This window comes from Arvicola amphibius, chromosome 5 (assembly GCF_903992535.2).
Source record: "Arvicola amphibius chromosome 5, mArvAmp1.2, whole genome shotgun sequence".
Lineage (NCBI taxonomy): Eukaryota > Metazoa > Chordata > Mammalia > Rodentia > Cricetidae > Arvicola > Arvicola amphibius.
In genome coordinates, this window is record NC_052051.1 from 61,480,009 (window position 1) to 61,499,187 (window position 19,179).

At 38.7% G+C, this 19,179-nt stretch overlaps 1 protein-coding gene across 1 annotated transcript in view; it reads left to right on the forward strand.

Moving 5' to 3' along the window:
* Positions 1-19,179, forward strand: part of Aqr (aquarius intron-binding spliceosomal factor) — a 76,087-nt gene that overhangs the window by 41,523 nt on the left and 15,385 nt on the right. The window contains exons 18-26 of the mRNA XM_038330896.2: positions 1,988-2,155; positions 2,752-2,921; positions 7,697-7,938; positions 10,129-10,275; positions 10,756-10,825; positions 11,516-11,626; positions 13,723-13,832; positions 15,763-15,898; positions 16,895-17,104. Coding sequence (XP_038186824.1) covers positions 1,988-2,155; positions 2,752-2,921; positions 7,697-7,938; positions 10,129-10,275; positions 10,756-10,825; positions 11,516-11,626; positions 13,723-13,832; positions 15,763-15,898; positions 16,895-17,104 — 1,364 coding nt within the window. The remainder of the gene's footprint in view (positions 1-1,987; positions 2,156-2,751; positions 2,922-7,696; positions 7,939-10,128; positions 10,276-10,755; positions 10,826-11,515; positions 11,627-13,722; positions 13,833-15,762; positions 15,899-16,894; positions 17,105-19,179) is intronic.

Consider the following 19,179-nt stretch of genomic DNA (forward strand, 5'->3'; position numbering starts at 1 on the left):
CAGAACATTGTGCCCCTTTATGATTAGTGTCCCTTGAGAATTCATTAGTTGCTGGACAGGGTCTTGCAGTTATTACCCACTGAAACTTAAGGCGCTAAGTATCTAACACTATTTTACACACTGGGCAATAAAATAAGTGACTTATTGGCACTCTCAGAAATAGTAATGGTTGGAGATTTTTAAAGACCTGTTACAGGAGTTTATAGATGAGAAATGACAGGTCAGCCTTGTAAAAAGTTAGGGAAAGAAAGATGCTGTCTCGACATAGCCCTTTCTCCGTTGTTCTGGGGACCGCTACCTGAAGTACCTGAAGAAAACTTAAAAACAAACAAACAAAAAAACCCAATATCTTTCTTATTTGCTTTCTCTCACTTATTCCCCAGCCCTGTGACTTTTCTTTTTCTCCCCTCACACCCTCCTTTACCATCGACCTCTGGTAGACTGAGAAATAGAATGGTCGGGTACTGGTGGACAGGGCAGGGTGCTGTGGAGTTTTTAGGGATGCGTGAACCACACTCTGACACATAGTGGGAAGAGCAGTGCTCTTCTGTAAGGCTGGGCCCACATTCAGCTCTTATATTGATCCAACATGCAAGCAGAAAATGAGGGAGGAGTGTCTTGAATGTTGTCTTACATACAGAATAGCTTTGAAATGTTTCCACAAAAAATTAGAACTCCCTTCCCTCAAGATTTGAAGCTTGGAGCCTTATCTTTATTATTACTCCATATAGAAACTGGATATTGGGTTTTGCTTCTAAAAACACAGGTAGGATGGTTACAAATGCTTGAGAAGAAAGGCGAGCTCATGGTAGTACAGACTTTTTAAGTGTAAATTTAAGGTGTGTCCTGCTGTAATGTTCTGATTTTGGAGGGATACTCGGTCAGCCATCACTGTTGATGTCAGAAAGTGACTCCTACTTTGATCGGGACTTCCCAGGGCTTTTTCTTTGTCTCTAAAACCTAGATGTTTGCGTTGTACAGACTCGAGGTTATGTAGCAGAACACTGTTCCTTGTAGTTCTCATTTCTCTTCGATCCCATTGCATCTATTTGCCCTTACAGATTTGAGTTATTTTTAGCTTTGCTTACACCCAAACTCTACAAAAAGAAGCCATGATGCTTCCGATCCTATTAGCCATAAATTCACATTGATGTCTTAATCTAGTTGTATGTCTTTTTCCCAAGATTATAAGTAGACTATGCACATTTTCACTTTTGTCATTCAGTGGCTAAAAATAATAGGTCAGAAAAGAAACAAAGATGAAGTGGTGTGGCGTCCATGTTGTGAGATGTAACACTTTGATGCCCCTTTTCTTCCTGTTTCCGTGTTATTGGTGGAGCTGGGAAGCCAGTGGAGAAGCCCTGGACTTTGACTCTCTTGACGTTCTCCTCTCTTGACATTCACTTAGAAAGATTCCCTGTTTGCTCTCTGAAACTGTGTGTTGAGCCATCTTCTGTGCATGATATCTGTGGATAAAAGCACTTCTGTGCTTGGATGCGTTATTCTTGAGTTAACCTGTTTTAGGACAGTGCACTTAGACTGTTTGGAATGACAGTGATGGATAGCTGAAACTGATGGTAGAAATTTGATGACTATGATACAGATGAATTATATTCCAGCTGTATTTTTGGTTACTTAATAAGAATTAAAAATAAGGATGATGATGAACATCCAATTTTGGATCTGTAACATGACTTGGAAGTCTTACTCAGTAATTAATTCATGACACAGAAGTTTCTAATTTTAATATAAAAAGATCTTCCTTTTAATTACTGCTATGAAATATTTAATATTAAAAACTGTAGGAAACACATAATCATGTTATAATCCAAAATGCCTTATTGGTCACTTCTTTTACTTTTAATGTTTTTTTTTTTCTCTCCTTCAAAAAGATTAAGAATTTGCCAATGAAAGATCAGAAAAAAAAAAAAGAAAGATCAGACACAGTGTAATTCTAATTTGCCAAAATGCCTTTGTGTTCCACCAGGTCTCCGCAAACACGACGTATGCTTCTTAATCACTGTGCGTCCCACAAAGCCCTATGGTACTAAGTTTGACAGGAGGAGACCTTTTATTGAGCAGGTTGGCTTGGTATACGTCAGAGGCTGTGAAATCCAGGGCATGCTGGATGACAAAGGACGAGTCATCGAAGATGGTATAGTGATCTATTGCATTCGAGAGAATGTATGTCTCGAGTGATACATTTCTGTGCTGTCTTTCTTAGTAAACTTTTAGTTGCTTTATGTAGTAAACACAAAAGATTGTATGTGAAATGCCTACTTCACAGCTGTAGAATAGGTAATGGGTGATGGGGCTCTTGCCTAGCAGGTACTGTGTATTCCTTAGGTTCAATACCCAGCGTGGGGGAGAAAAAAGGCAAACAAAAAACTGTGTTAAATGTATTGAATTTTCCATTGTACTTTATAAATGTGCACAAGTAGTATGTGCAACTGAGTTGCCTTTTTAAGTTTCTATATTAGATAATGGAAAGTATACGGTTTTTAATATTTCTAAAATCCCTCTGATCTCTGCACAACATGAGTTGTAAGAAATGATAAAAATTTAGAAAAAGGGGAATATGCTTTTAATTTTCGAATCTAAATTGTCTAAGTAGAGGGCAGTTTAGTCGTGGGGGGATACTGGAGATAAGTTTAAAGGCTTATCATTTCTATAAGAGAAATACTTCTAACTTTCTTTGATAGTTAGTTGAAAATACATATTTCATTTAACAAAGTCTTTAACAATATCTAGGACCTGAACCCAGACCCAATCTTAGAGGCGAGTCAAGAACGTTTCGAGTGTTTTTGGATCCCAACCAGTATCAACAGGATATGACCAATACTATACAAAATGGAGCCGAAGATGTGTATGACACTTTCAATGTCATAATGAGGAGGAAGCCAAAGGAGAATAACTTTAAGGTGAGTTTGATTCAGTACCTAAATGCCCTTATATCCTAATAATGAAATCCTAAAATAGGAACACATACATACTGGGTGAGGGAGTTTAAAGACAACATTAACTGTTTAATTTTGTGAGCATTCTTAAATTCATAGCATATTGATTAGATGTGACATTTAAGGAAATCCATTTGCTAAATCTGTTTTGGCTTTAAAGAAATTGGAAATTTATAAATGAATTCAGGTTTTGTCCCGAAAGTCAGTTCCTTTCTTGCTTTTTTACATTAGGTGCTCAGTTTAGGCCCAGAATACGGAGGAAGACTGTTCATTCATTTAGTGGATCCAAAGTAGGTGTACTCCCAGATGTCTTTAGAATACAGATGTGGGCAAAGCTGCTGAGTGATTCTCTGATACAGTGTTTTGACACCCATCACGCATTAGGAACAGGAAGACCTGGGGGTTCCTAATTTTTGCTTTCATAGTTTAGACAGAGAATTTTAGTAAAGGAAGATCTGAAAATACTTTTTCTGTGCTCACATGAAGTCTCTAGTAGGGACTGTAAGCAACACTGTTCTTTCGAGTTGTATTAATAATATTGGTAACTTCCAGTTTTTGTGGGTGACTTTCCTTCCTCTTTGCCCAGAGCCTCATTGTTGATGCAGTCCTGTCTGTCACTCTCTTGCATTCCCACACTGTCGCTGTGTATAAGAAAATATATAAGCTTTCAAACGCAGAAATTGATTCTCCATTCTTCTTCCTCTGAAGACAAATGGAGTGGGAATCCCTCGCTTCCTTTCCTCCTGCTCCACAAGCAGTCCCTCAGTGCTGAGTGGCTCCCCACCTCTGGCGATGCCATATGCGGACACCCTCATTCCACATCCCCGTTTCTCTTCCCCTCTGCTCCTCCCAATACATTATTCTCTCTCCATAGCCTCTCTGCCATTCTTTCAAAATGTCAGTTATACTTTGGTGCCCCTGTTTTACATTCTTTAATGGTTTCTCATCACATTGGAGAGTTTTTAATAATCCAAGACACTGTTATTACATCATCATTTGCCCATGACTTCCCCTCTCATGCCCTCCATCTCCTTACTACTTTACTGTCACCACGCTGATCACACACCCTGTTCTTTAAATAACCCATGACTTTACACAGTTTCACAGTAGATGATTTTGATTTTTCTTAGGTGTATTTACAGTTTGTTCTTCATCTCCATACAAGCAGCTCAGTCTCTTGAGAGGTCTCTTTCCAGGTTGTACAGTACCTAGGACAGTCTGACTTTTCAGTAAGGGAATCTCAGGCACATGACTGAAATCTACAAAATATTTATTTGCCATTTTTTTAGTGTCTTTTGTGTGTCTGAAGTTGTGATTAGTTATATGGGAGTTGTAGAGATGAATAAACATGGTTGAGACCTTAACTACCAATCAAGAAAGTAAGAAATATAAGTAATTACCATGAAAGTTTAGCAGTGCCCAACATGATTTTTTTTTAATTAGATTTTTTTTAAAAAAAAAATACCAATCCAAGTTCCCACTTTCTCCCCTTCTCCCATTTCCTCCACATACCTTCACACCCCATCCCCATCCAATCCTCAGAGAGGGTAAGGCAAATTGTTTTGTAGAAGGTCCAAGGCCTTCCCTGCTATATCTTGGCTGAGCAAGGTATCCATCCAAAGAGAAGAGGTTCCCAAAAAGCCAGTACATGCAGTAGGGATAAATCCTGGTGCCACTGCCAGTGGCCCCCTCAGTCTGCCCCAGCCATGCAGCTGTTAACCACATTCAGAGAGGGGACTAGTTTGGTCCTATGCTTGTTCCTTCCCTGTCCAGCTGGAGTTGGTGAGCTCCCATTAGCTCAGGTAGACAGTTTCCATGGGTGTCCCCATCATGGTCTTGACCTCTTTGCTCATATTCTCATTCTTCCCACTCTTCAACTGGACTTTGGGAGCTCAGTCCAGTGCTCTGATGCAGGTCTCTGCCTCTGTTTCCATCAGTTGCTGGATGAAGGTTCTATGTGGTATTTAAGATATTCATCAGTCTAACTACAAGGCAAAGCCAGTTTGGGCACCTTCTCCTCTACTGCTTAAGGTCTTAGCTGGGGTCATCCTTGTGGATTCCTGGGGATTTCTCTAGAGCCAGTCTTCTGCTAACCTTATAATGGCTCCCTCGATTAAGATATCTCTTTCCTTGTTCTCATTGCTGCCCTTTCTCCATCTCGACTATCCCATTCCCTCAAGTTCTCCTCAACACTCCCCTTCTTCCCTCCTCTTCCCCTTTCATCCTCCCTTCTCCCACCCCCATGCTCCCAATTTTGTCAGGCGATCTTGTCTGTTTCCAATTTCTAGGTGGACTTACATGTTTTTCTTTGGGTTCACCTTATTACTTAGCTTCTCTAGGATCATAAGCTATAGGCTCAATATCCTTTGTTTATAGCTAGTATCCACTTATGAGTGAGTATATACCATATTCATCTTTTGGGGTCTGTGTTACTTCACTCAGGATAGTGTTTTCTAATTCCACTCATTTGCATGCAAATTCAAGATGTCTTTGTTTTTTACCACTGAGTAGTTCTCTCTAATGTGTAAATGTGCCACGTTTTCTTTATTCTTCAGTTGAGGGGTATCTAGGTTCTTTCAAAGTTCTGGCTATTACAAATAATGTTTTTATGCACATAGTTGAACAAATGTTTTTGTAGTATGATTGAACATCTTTTGAGTATGTGCCCAAGAATGGTATTGCTGGATCCTGAGGTAGGTTGATTCCCAATTTTTTGAGAAACTACCATACTGATTTCCAAAGTGGTTGTACATGTTTGCATTCCCACCAGATAGATCCATATCTATCACCGTGCACAAAACTCAAGTCCAAATGGATTAAAGACCTCAATATAAATCCGACCACACTGAACCTGATAGAAGAGAAAGTAGGAAGTAGTCTTCAATGCATGAGCACAGGAGACTACTTCCTAAATATAACCCAGTAGCACAGAAACTGAGAGCAACAATAAATAAATGGGACCTCTTGAAACTGTAAAGCAAAGGATACAGTCAGTAAGACAAAATACAGCCTACTGAATGGAAAAAGATCTTCACCAACCCCACATCAAAGGACTGATCTCCAAAATATATAAAGAACTCAAGAGATTAGACATTAAAATTCTAAATAACCCAATTAAAAACTGGAGTACAGAATTAAAAATTATCAACAGAAGAATCTCAAATGGCCAAACGATACTTAAGGAAATGTTCAACATCCTTAGCCATCAGGGAAATGCAAATCAAAACAACTCTGAGATACCATCTTACACCTGTCAGAATGGCTAAGATCAAAAACACCAATGATAGGTTATGCTGGAGAGGATGTGGAGTAAGGGGAACACTCATCCATTGCTGGTGGGAATCCAATGTGATTTTCCTAAAAGGGAGTTAAAAGAAGCATTCAGGTCCTGATGCAAACAGGGGAACCATGACCTGCCTTTCTGGTATGTTCACTGTATATGTACTGGCATAGAATCCTTCATTTGGTTCTTTGTTTCATTTGCTTTCCAGTGAGTGCAGCCTGTTCTACTCTGGGTCTTCCACTTCTTGTCTGGACCATTGGAATGGCCACCTTTCCCTAGTCCCTTCATAATTCTGTTATGTGTATTTCTTAATTCTCTAGAACACTGATACTTTATATACTGCTGCTTGAAACATTTCTGTAACTTTCCATTAATGATGAAGTCAATCAGAAATGATTTGTTGCACTAAATTAAAATGGTACTTTACTTCTTGAAGCTTTTCCTGATATCAAGCCCATCTCCCCACCATCCATCTCTCATCTGTAGTATATTCCCTTTGTAGTGTGTAGGATTCTTTACTAATTGTCACATCTCCTGCTTGTCGTAGTCCATGCCTTCCTTCACCTTTACTACATTTAGAATTTCCTTAGATGGCAGAATTCTCATCTCATTCATCAGTGTTGTATGAATGTACTCAATGATCTGTCTGTCCATTACTCATCCATGCCATATTTAAACTGTGCTAGGTCCCTGAGTTTTGAAAAAGTTTATTTGGTTACTGTGTGCTTTGAAATTAGACCTCAACTCCTAATTTCCATATTTATCAGAATGGTTTTTGGATAGTTTAAAAAAATGTTCTTGGCTCTGTTAATTCGTTTTGACAGTGTATATGCGAACTCCTGTTTTATTGTAGTCCCGGTTCTTGTTTGCATTTGTTTTGTTTTTTGAGACAGGCCTCTGCCTCCTGTGCCGGGTTAAAGACTTGCTCACCACTCTTCTTTAATTCTTCAATGATTTCTATCCGCACTGATTTTATCAGTCGTTCTGCATGTCACCGGTGGAAGAGCTATATACTATTGAGAGGGAAAACCTCAAATTTATTAGGAATCATTTGCTTTTAAGGCCCTGTTCTTTAATTTCCTTCCTTCCTTCCTTCCTTCCTTCCTTCCTTCCTTCCTTCCTTCCTTCCTTTCTTTGTATTGGGTTGACATAAATCTTATTTTCATCATGCTCAAGAAGAGTCAAGTGGCAGACCCATTTATGTCATTCTATCTAAACGAATTCTTAGTGGATAAACTGTTCCTGCTAACTTAGTTCTTTTGTTTAACTCAGCGTATGGTATCAGCTGAAAATATAGCTGTTGGTTCAGTTTTGCCAAGCACCTGTCAGCAGAAAATAGCTGCTTGCCTTGAAACACATGGGCATTCCGGATTGGTGCGGTCAGCTCTGCATTCCAGGGGAGTGCAAATGTTTGAGATGTCAACTGACGCGAAGCTTTCTGTCCTCCTACTGGCAGGCTGTGCTGGAGACTATTCGGAATCTGATGAATACCGACTGCGTGGTACCGGACTGGCTGCATGACATCATTTTAGGTTATGGGGACCCAAGTAGTGCCCATTATTCAAAAATGCCCAATCAGATTGCTACCTTGGATTTCAATGATACCTTTCTCTCCATTGAACATTTAAAAGCGAGTTTTCCTGGTCATAATGTCAAAGTGACTGTGAACGACCCAGCTCTACAAATTCCCCCTTTCAGGTATGGGTATGCTTTGGCAGCCATTCTGTGGTCCATCTGTGCTAGCATCAGCACTGTTGACTAAGTGAGTTTGGAGCACTGTGTCTGGATTTCATTTGGCAGTCCTTATATTTGCTGTAATAATCGCTGGGATAAGACTATTATATTTGAATCTATTCCTGACTCAGTACAGAAGCTATTTTAAGACCACATTAAAAGTAGCTTCATGTCTCAAAAGAAATCAGTGTCTGTGATTTGGAAAGAACTATATAAATATAGTAACTGGCTGAAGATACATGCCTGTACATGTCACACATTGTCTAGTGTGTTTCTTAACTGCTACCATACAGGCATGTGATGTTGAACTTAATTTTGATTCTAAGAAGCTAAACTTTTAACACTGCCTGCCTTTTGCAGATTTTAAATACAGATTGAATATTCTTTATTTAAAACGTTTGAGACAGGAAATATTTTATGTTTGGAGCTTTTTCAAATTTTGAAATATTTCCATAGACATCACCAATTGAACATTCCTAATCTGAAAGTCTAAAAGTCAGAATGTTCCAGAATTTAAAACTTTGGAGGATTGTCTGAGTATCCCAGATGTTTAGGATTTTGAAGCATTTTCAATTTCATGTTTTTAAATGAGGGATATTCAATATATATTCAAAATAGAGTTATATTAATATCAAATGGCTGTAGCTCTTGAGTAGAAGTCTAGTGAGCTGCTTGGAGCCATTGGCTGCTGCCGGAGCATGTTCATAAACATCAGAGACTACACGACGATACCTGCACCTTCAGTTCAGATCCTGCTTCATTAGCTGGGAACCAGAGCACACAACTTCCACATACCTATTAAATATAAATAATAATTCAGCATACTTACAACATATTTTTCATAATACCCATACCTCATTTTCCTCTTTTCATCCCTCACTTCTGTTAATTACAGAAACATTACTCTTGTCTCCCCTTTTTTTTTTTTATCTGTTTATGCTCATAACTCTTGCTGTATATAATAGATTCTGTTAGGAATACTCTGTGTCCCTCTTGACGCCTGCTTCTCTAGGCCCTTCAGTCTTGCTGGTGCTGTATTACCTGCCTCTGCCCTTGAAATCTCCGATGCCTTTTCCTACATAGAGCCATTCACTCCCTCACTGGAGAAGTGAGTCTGCTGCTTACTCATAAGGTGACTCCTTCTCCACTTTAGTTCTCGGCAACCTTTGGCTCTGTCTGTACTGTAAGAATGGGAAAAATACACATAGAGGATTTTTGTTTGTTTGTTTAATTTTAGGAAATTCACCGAAAGCTTTGGCCTCTAACTCCAGACTGAGAACCCCTGGTCTTAAGCCTGGTGTTTCAGAGACGCTATAACAAGACTGTCCTTCCTTTTTTCTGTTGTATTCTGTGCTCTGGCAATGCTTGGCTGTTTGTATTTGGCCTTCGCTGTTACTTCTGTTTTCTGGGAAGTCTTTTCTTTCTAGCTGTGAATCTCTGAGAGTCTCTGTTCTTTAGCCAGTCTTCTTAAGTCTTCTGAATACATGAACACCAATGCACTTTACAATGCATATGACAAGTATTTAGTGTTTTTTTTGATTTGTCCATTAATTGGATGGCTTTTTTCCCAAACAGAAGACCTAACTCAAATTTTAATAATTATAAACCTGCCTTTATTTCATCATAGTTTATGTAGAAGTAAATCACAAATCTTTCTTATACATCTTTTTATTCTCCATACAATGTCATGCACAAGATAGTAGTTATTTCTTTTTTATTGAAAATAAATTTTTTCCTACAGTGTGTTCTGATCACAGTTCCCTTCTCCCATCTGCTTCCAGAACCTCTCCATCTCCTACCCCTCTAACCCAATGCCTTCTTTCTCTCTCTTTAGAAAGCAAACCAGCCAAGGAGAGTAGGGGATAAAACAAACAGATTTTTTTAGAAAAGAAGAAAAGCATGAAAAACATGAGCAGACACACCATATAAACACAAAATTGGAACCATAATATATGAGCAAAAGACCAGTAAGATTTAAAATGTTAAAAAAAAAAAAAAAAAAAAAACCCTCCAGATATACCATTGAATTCATTTTGTGGGCGCCATCTACTGCTGGGCATGGGCCTACCCTAAAGTGAGGGGGTCAGGCCCACTCCCTTTCTCAGCTTGGACCATTTCTTATTTTAAAGATGAATGGGGGCTTTGCTCTTGTAGAATAACTTTCCCGGTGAGAAGTGGAAAAGGGAAGAAAAGGAAAGACGCCGACAGTGAAGAAGAGGACACCGAAGAAGCAAAGACCTTAATTGTAGAACCTCACGTTATTCCTAATAGAGGCCCTTATCCTTACAACCAGCCCAAACGGTAATTTGACCACCTAGCCTAGTTACAAACTGCTTTTAAATTCTCTTTTGAGTGGGATGCTTTTGTTTCAGACGTTGGGGCTTTTTCCCTTCAGTTCTGTCAATTATCTGAGTAGCTGAGCAATTTTAGATAATTCTGTAGTCACATTTCGAAAGGAAACGTTCTCTGGCACTTTGAACAGTCAGCACAACACAACCACTGGCATGTGAGCGTGGCGCTCCTGTGTAATGGTGGTCTTCGGAGTCTGTGCTGGGACTGCAGGGGCGGTTGGTTCATTTGGGAACTAGAACTTCTGCTGGCCAAATGAGGCCTACAATAAGCTTAGTGCATTGGAAACAACTGCAGTTCGTAAGAATTACTCTCTGGGGGTCAGGGAATAAGAACAAGTAGATGTTTGAGCTTCTCTGCTCACGGTTGTCTGAGTTTTCACTAAACGTTGCTACATACCTAACAAACTTTTATTTACTCTTCTGTTTGCAGTAATACAATCCAGTTCACTCATACACAGATAGAGGCCATCCGGGCTGGGATGCAGCCTGGACTGACTATGGTAAGCAAAGCTGGCTGACTTTTTAGTGTTTTTAAGTAATTGCAGCATTGTATACATGAAATGTTGCTGCTCAGCTTGGTGTTCATAGATGCACATATTAGAATATGTCCATCTCTATTAATCAATTATCCTCCTTTTGTTGTAACCACGGAAGTATTTGCAACAGAGTTTTTGGCCAGCAAAGCCTTTAATGATGTTTGTTCTCTGGCCCTTTACAGAGAAAGGTCTGCATTGAGTGTGTTTAATTTCCAAATATGTGCGACTTTTTCTCTTAGCTTTCGGTTGTTGCCTTTTAGTCTGAATCTGATACAGTCTGAGAGTTTGCAAGTATGTGATACTTCTCTCTCATAGTTTCCCTTAAGTTTGTTTTGGTTTCTGGCTTTGTTTTGTTTGTTTAAAGTGAATTTTTTTCTGAACAGGATTTTTGGAACTTAACAGTTTTAACCATTAATCAGACACTTTTTTCTGTATATATTTTTCTCTCCTTGGAGATCAGTGATATAAAATTTATACTTTTTGGTGTTCTTCCATAGATGTAAGCATTTCTCAGGTTGTGTTCCTCTGACCTGTTTTTATGTTACTGAGTCCACCCCGTGAAATTTCTTTTTCTTTTTTTTCTAAGTTTTTATTTCTGTTTTCTAATAATGTAGTAACTTAGTCTTTGATATGAGTTCATCATTTTTTCCTTAGGTTGTGGGCCCACCTGGTACAGGAAAAACAGATGTTGCAGTCCAGATCATATCCAACATTTACCACAATTTTCCAGAACAGAGAACTTTAATTGTCACTCATTCTAATCAGGTAATTGACTTTCCATGTGTCTGTCTGTCTGTCTCTCTGTCTGTCTGTGTATGTGTGCATGCACATGCCCATACTCAGGACTTTTCATTTTGAGATTGAAAGCATTAACTACCTTATTGCTAGTATTTCTCTTATTTAATAGAATGAGTATTTCTCAGATTCAGAGATCTAAAGTGTGTGAGTACCAGACTGTGTTTAAATACCTGTGTAGGTACATGTGATTCTGTTACACAAAAGATTATTGTGTGTTCTATTAATCTTTCCGAAGGTGTCAGGACAGTGAAGAATAGTATTCTTCATTGGCTGTGGCATAAATTTGACCAGCAGCTCACAGAACATCCCAACCCGTGGTGAAATTGCTTCCCCTAAACCTGCGGAACTAACTCTCAGAGTCTGCAAGTGACTGCAGTTAGTACACCTTTAGAAATTTTGGTTTACAGTGAACTACAGTTTTTGGATTGCCATTCATTCTGTTGTTTGTTTAATTTGCATTTTTATTTACTCTTAGTAATACTACACTTTGTTCATCTGGCATACTTACGGTAGTTTTGAAATTTTTACATAGTGGTAGTTTGTACAGTATGCCAATTTTTTTTACTTATTGATTTAGGAAGAAAGAGTTCATTTGTTTCCCACCTGAATAAATGCAATAAAATAAGGTCTAGGGCTTTTTTCTTCTTTCTATTTAATAAAGTTTAGTGTAGAGTCCTGGTAGTAAGCTCTTAAGGTGCACAAACAGTAAGTCATGCCTTATCTCACAGCATTTCTGACCAAGCTTTGTCTTGTGCCTTGTTAGGACTTGTTACAGTGCGGGCTACTTAGGGTGGGCTTGGATAGCAGTGCTGGAGAAGGTCTGTGGTAGAAATACCAAAGACGCCCTTGTTGCTAAGGCTGCTGTTGTCCTTTGGAATTCAGTCACCCTTGGTGTCTCTCAGAGGGCTGATTTTTATTTGACTTATTAACTGTTTTGTTTGCTGAGTCTTCACTTGGCTGCCTCATCTAAGCACTTCTCCAATACTTTCTATCTCAAAAGGAAATCTTGAAGTTTTTCTGAATTTACAATATATAATTTTTTGCCTCAGTTCTTAGTACGGATAACAAATAATAGCATGCAGTCAAATTGATTGGGTTCAGTACAATTGACTGAGTTCAGTCCAATTGATTGGGTTCTGAGATTTGAACAGTATGAAAAGCCAGATAGTGGGAATTTTACATTTAAAAAAAAAATGTAATGCCTTCCATTCTTGAATCTGCTACAATTTTGGCAGCAAAGGGTACACGTAACATTATGGAGCCTGAATATGTATGTTAGCTTGAGGGGCAGAGTTGGACTAGTGATAACTGAGGATGGATGCTGACCAGTGGCTAATACTGTAAATGATGCCTTTACTTAGTGTATCTTCCCAAATTACCAGACTTTACCTTGCTGAAAATTTTTTTGCCTTTATTCAAAACTTTTCCCTAACCACAGAGGTTAGAGAAAAGTGTTTGGATTTGAGAGAACCCTTAATATAAACTTTTCAGAGGAAGAGAGAAGTGGGTTCTAAGTGGTTTTCATCAGAACAGTTTATAGCAGCAAGCGCTCTCTGGTCACTGTATAAAGAGAGCTGAATATGCACACGCTCTTTCTCTGGCCCACAGAGTGAATCTGCCCTTGCACGCCCCGTGCTCTGCCGTCTCACTGCCCTTTCTCTGCGTTGCTGAGGTATTTTCCATCCTCACCAGCACTTGTGGCGCTGTTGGTGCTAAAGTGAAACTCAGCACTCTTTATTTTAGGAACCGTCACCACTGGGGGAAACTAGCCCTTGAACTAGTGCCTTGCATTTTGTTTTTATAAATTAGACATAGAGATGTAAAGTGTAGGTGTTTTTATAATTCCCAGTTATTCATTTGACCAAGTGTACATAATGCAAATGCAAATATAAGATTCATTATTAAATGTAATCTTGTTAAAAGTTTATACATGGCCTGATATTAAACTTGCTTTCTTCAGTTTGAATTTTGATTCTTAATGTAACTGAACATTACCGTGCCTTTCTAGAGACTAGTCTTTGTTCTGTTTAAACTCACTGTCATCCATTTGCCCTACTTACCAGGCTCTGAACCAGCTGTTTGAGAAAATCATGGCTTTAGACATAGATGAGCGGCACCTCCTGCGTCTGGGTCATGGAGAAGAAGAGCTGGAGACAGAGAAAGATTTTAGCAGGTAAGAGAATGAGGGTGAACGTTGAAACATACACAAAAGAATTTTTAACATTTTCCTCCTTTTAAAAAATACCAAGAAAAGAGATGTGGATAACCAAACTTAATTCCTAAGATTCTAGTGTCACCTACTTACTTTATCTGTATGTTGGTTGACCCAAAGTATAGGCAGGGTGCACTTTAGCTTTGTGGTTATTTCTGTATTTAATAATTTAATATTACTCATTGTAAGTGGAATAAAATTGTGCAAATCTAACTCTTTCTACAAGTAATTGTTTCTTTCACTTAAATAGAAATTATAACAACTCATTTCAGTTCTATAGAAATTCAGATAAAAAGCACAATTAGTAAGTATAGTGTATCTTTTGTTTGATGAGTATGACCATTGACCTAAAGTGATAATAGACATCAAAAGCATGTTATATCTCTGTGTTATGTCTGTTCAGAGTTCACTTGTCACAGAGATCACCAAATACTTAGCTTATAAAATGTTAGTGTTGCACAGAGAGAACAGCACAGTATAAAGTTAATGAGGGACTAGATTCTTGGGTTGGAGCAGTTGGTGATCCTTGTGAAATCTTCCCATAGGTGTTTCCTCATATCAAGGCAATTTGTACAAATAGAGTAGTTCAGGTGATGTGTGAGGTGATTCCCACCTGAAGATGCCAGCCTGCTGGCCTGGTCAGGTGCCTGGGTGCCCATGTGGTGGAAGGAGAACCGGCTCCACAGAGCTGCCCTTTGCCTTACATCTGTGTGCACACACGAGTCATAATTACATAAGTTTAAAAACTAAAATGAGTTACACACTACATCTAATTGTTCAGAGTTCAGTGAATATAACACTACGAGAATGCTTAAAGTTGCAGTCCAGTGGAACTTAGTTTTAAAATCATTCCTTGATTTTCTCTTCCTTTTTTTTTTGCTATGAACAAAGTGTCTACTGTAGAAAAATTTTATAGATAAGCAAACAGACAAAAGTTACATATCATATCCACATATCGACTTAAGTTTTTTTCAACTTTTCATTCTTCAGAGCACCTACCCTGTTTTCTTAGTGTAATGATGGCAGCATGTGACCCCGTGACTGGGGAGGCATAGAAAGAGGAGACTAGATTTCTGCCCGCCTGGGTTAAAACACTATGGGGGAAGGAGGGAAGGAAGGGGAGAAGAAAGGAAAGGGAAATATAAGTATAGACCAGCGCCTGTTCCTTGCTGTTCCAGGTGAACCTCTGTAAGACTAGAAATTCAAAGACAGGACTTTTCCTTTGTCAGGGCTGTCACACGATCCATAACACTGATCAGACTGCTTACTAATCTTTCAGACGCTGAGATGTTGTGAAAATAGTGTGTAGAGACTCGGTCTAATTCTGTTTCCACTGGGTTTATTGCCTTGTATCTTTGGACAAGGAACTCCCAAACTCTCACTCACTCAACTAGGTTTGAGTGCCAGACTGTCCACTAGAGAATACAGATACCACAGAATGCATTTTTAAATTACTTTTCGAAGCATCTGAAATATTCTGCTTTTAGGATAGTGAAGCAGAGCAGTGCTGTTCAGAGTACCCAGTCTGTCCACTCTGTGTTCCTAGCCTAGTGGTCTTCTCCAGAATGCACTATAACATATATGGAAATTTTGGTATAGCTACAAAAAAATTGATAGCTTGCTTGCTTGCTTGATTTTTCTCTCTGCTCAGACTGTTGACATAAGTACCAGATCTTCGGTTATACTTTAAATAACCTCCCTGTAGTGTGGCCCAAGGTAAACCACTTATAGTTTAACTTATCCAGCATCACAATTAAATAAGTTAAACTGGGCTTTCTTTTTCTTTCTCTCTAATCATTTATAGTTCCTGTGATGTTTCTTGAAATCTGTTGTTAGATTTCATCAGTTTCTTCATTACAGCGTTGCCTTCTTCCTTGTTTGATAATTCTAGGTATGGGAGAGTTAATTATGTCCTGGCTCGAAGAATAGAACTTTTAGAAGAAGTCAAGCGATTACAGAAGAGTCTGGGGGTTCCGGGAGATGCCTCATATACCTGTGAAACCGCAGGCTATTTCTTCCTGTACCAGGTAGGACTTAAGGGGTGGACTTGATAGTAATCATCTCAAGTGGAAGGTGGCCTGATTTCTGGAGACTTCTTTTGAAATATTACTGCTGTTGTTTTCGTACTTTATAATATATGGCATTTCCAAAACGATTAGGAACATTCTGTGTTCATATTATTACTTCAACTTGTTTGGGGTTTTTTGTTTTGTTTTTGTTTTAGCATTTACTTATTTATTTTGTGTGTGCCAGGGATGGCTTTGTGGGTTGATTCTCTCCTTTCACATTGTGGACTCCAGAGGTCAAGCTAAGGCTTGGCAGCAAGCACCTTTATCCTGAGCCATCTCACCAGGCCCTGTGTTTTCATATTTTATGGTTCAATTTTCTTTATAAGTAACTCTGAATTAAAGCTTATATTACTACATTTGAAATCATTTTCTTTCTTTTTTGCTATTCTCATTCTTTCTCTGCCTCACTAAATAATGTAACTAAATATTTTACCTACCCAGTCATAGCAAAGTATGAGACATAATTTTATTATTAAGTAACAAGGGAAAGCATGTTGTTCTTTTTAACACATAGAAATAAAGTATCACTTAGAACTAATTGATTTCAATTTAAGGCTGTGATTTTGTTAAGATAATTTTCTGAGCATGAAAGCCATTGAGAAATAGGAAACCACATAAATGAATAAACGGTAAGTCATTTGCATCACTAAGAACTCCAAATGAATTAAGGTATAATCGTAGACTAGTGCTGATTTTATGTTACTTGTTCTCATTGTAGTCATGTGGTTTGTGTATTGTAGAAATGTTATAACTGAAAATTTTTATAAATATGAGAGAATGGTCAACCTGCACAAACCACTTGAGTGCATTCAAAATGAGATTTTATGGGTTTTGTGAAACAAACAAAAACATACACTGTCTTTCAAAGTAGTCTGCTTTAGATTCAGACTGTTTAGTTTGTTTTCACTAGCTTCATAACCCAGCCAGCAAAGTACAACTCGAGTTTTCCTACAGGTAATGTCACGCTGGGAAGAATACATAAGCAGAGTGAAAAATACAGGAAGCACCTCGCCAGACGCCGCAGAGGTCGCCACATTCTTCCCATTCCACGAGTATTTTGCCAATGCTCCTCAACCCATCTTTAAAGGGCGCTCTTATGAAGAAGATATGGAAATTGCTGAAGGGTGCTTCAGGCATATTAAGAAAATCTTCACTCAGCTTGAAGTAAGGCTTCTCAACTTGTTTTAATGTTTCTTTAAATGTTTATGGTTTATCTTTTTAATGAGGCAAATTAAATAATCAGATATTGCAAACCAAATTGTTAGATTAAGAAAAGGTTTTTAAAATATTTACTATGGCCGGGCGGTGGTGGCGCACGCCTTTAATCCCAGCACTCGGGAGGCAGAGGCAGGCGGATCTCTGTGAGTTCGAGACCAGCCTGGTCTACAAGAGCTAGTTCCAGGACAGGCTCCAAAGCCACAGAGAAACCCTGTCTCGAAAAACCAAAAAAAAAAAAAAAAAAAAATATTTACTGTGTGTGTGTGTGTGAGAGGGAGAGAGGGAGAGAAGGAGAGAGAGAGAGAGAGAGAGAGAGAGAGAGAGAGAGAGAGAGAGAGAGAGAGAGAGAGAGAGAGAGAGAGAAATATTTTCCTTTGTAGGCCCTGTCTGGCATGAAACTTTCTACATAAATAAACCCAGGTTAGCCTAAACTCACAGAAATCTTTCTGCCTCTGCCCTCCCACACCCAACCAGGTAGCGTTTTAGTTAAGAAATAAGCCAAGAATTAAAATGAGTTATATCCCTTTTATTTAAGAAAGTAATGTTTCCATTAGAATTTGGTTTTCTTTTTCATCTCAAGTTCTCTATGGAGCTGCAAATTACCTTACGCTTCTGATTCTCCTGTACTTCTTGAGCAGTGGAATTGCAGATGTCTACCCTCACGGCTGATCCATACAGTGATGAGGCTAAACCCCCGCGCTTTGTACACAGTTGGCAAGCACTGCACTCTGCCAGTGAAGCTGTTGATATCACAGCCCCTCGGGAAACTTAACTGTAGTTCTTCTAATGGGAATTTGAAACATGCCATTTCTTAGTTCCTCGTGATCAACAGACAAAATAAAGTTCCTGTATTAGCCAGGATGCTTTATCCTGATATGGAAGTGAAGCAGGGACCATGATTACACACGGGAGATAGAGAAGACTGAGAGCCAGTTGTATCCCCTTTTTTGGGACCCCATGACAAACACTCCTTGCAGCAGTTTTTTGAACAGTCATCTTTGAGTTTGTTTTCTTAGTAAGAACATGTAGAGGGTGTCACTCCAGGTTCAAAGAAGAGGGACTTTGTATTTCTTTTATCTTCTAAATATGCTTCCATCCCATTTCCTAGTATGTGGCACATATTTGGTATTTAGTCAATATTAATACTTAAAAGTAGGTAGATGGATATATAGGATAATAACAATTTTACACCTGGAAATTATAGTGCTATTACATAAACACATCATAGGATAAAAATATATTCATAACATTGTAGCAGCTGCCTTCTTGCAGAGTGCAAGGAGGGATATTCAGAGCACCTCACCTGAATCAGTAATGCCTAAGTTATTTAAGAAACAAAATGTTAAGAAAGAAAATTGAAGTAGGTGTGTGTAATGTCTGGTGCCCTGATACTGTTGTACCTGACCCTCCTCTGCCACAGCCGAGCTTCACTCTGATCCTTGCAGATGTAATGGCCCTGCCTTCTTTATCGGTGCCTTTTCGCTAGATCCAGCCTTGTCCTGAGAGGTGCTGTAGGAGGTAGAAAGAGACAGTTCAGAGTTTCCAGCTTCAGTTCCCTCTGCTTTGGTGTAATCTCCTCTTACTCCATTTTCTGTTAGGTTAGCCTACTATAGTTCCAGCTGGTGGGGTAGCCCAAGTCCCTGGGCTCTGATGACACTGCTTCTCCTTTTTATCCTTCCTACTCTAGTAGTAACAGTGACTTCCTTGCTGTTGCCAATCTCTAGATTAATTCATCCACTTGGCTGGCTTTTTAGTCTTTTATCATTTGTATAACCAGTTGTTTGCTGTTTGGTAGGAATATATTAAATAGCTTTTCTTTTCTCAGAGGGACTTTGAATAATGCAGGTATGTTGATAATTGATATTTACTCAGTGCTCTTTTTACAATGTAAATACAATACTTTATAAGCAAAAAGATCCAAATTATAGCTTGAATATCAGTTCTTATTTGAACTCAACTGGCAACCAAATAACAAAAGGAATTTAACTCACTAGGCTTTATTTGAACTCAGACAGCATCCA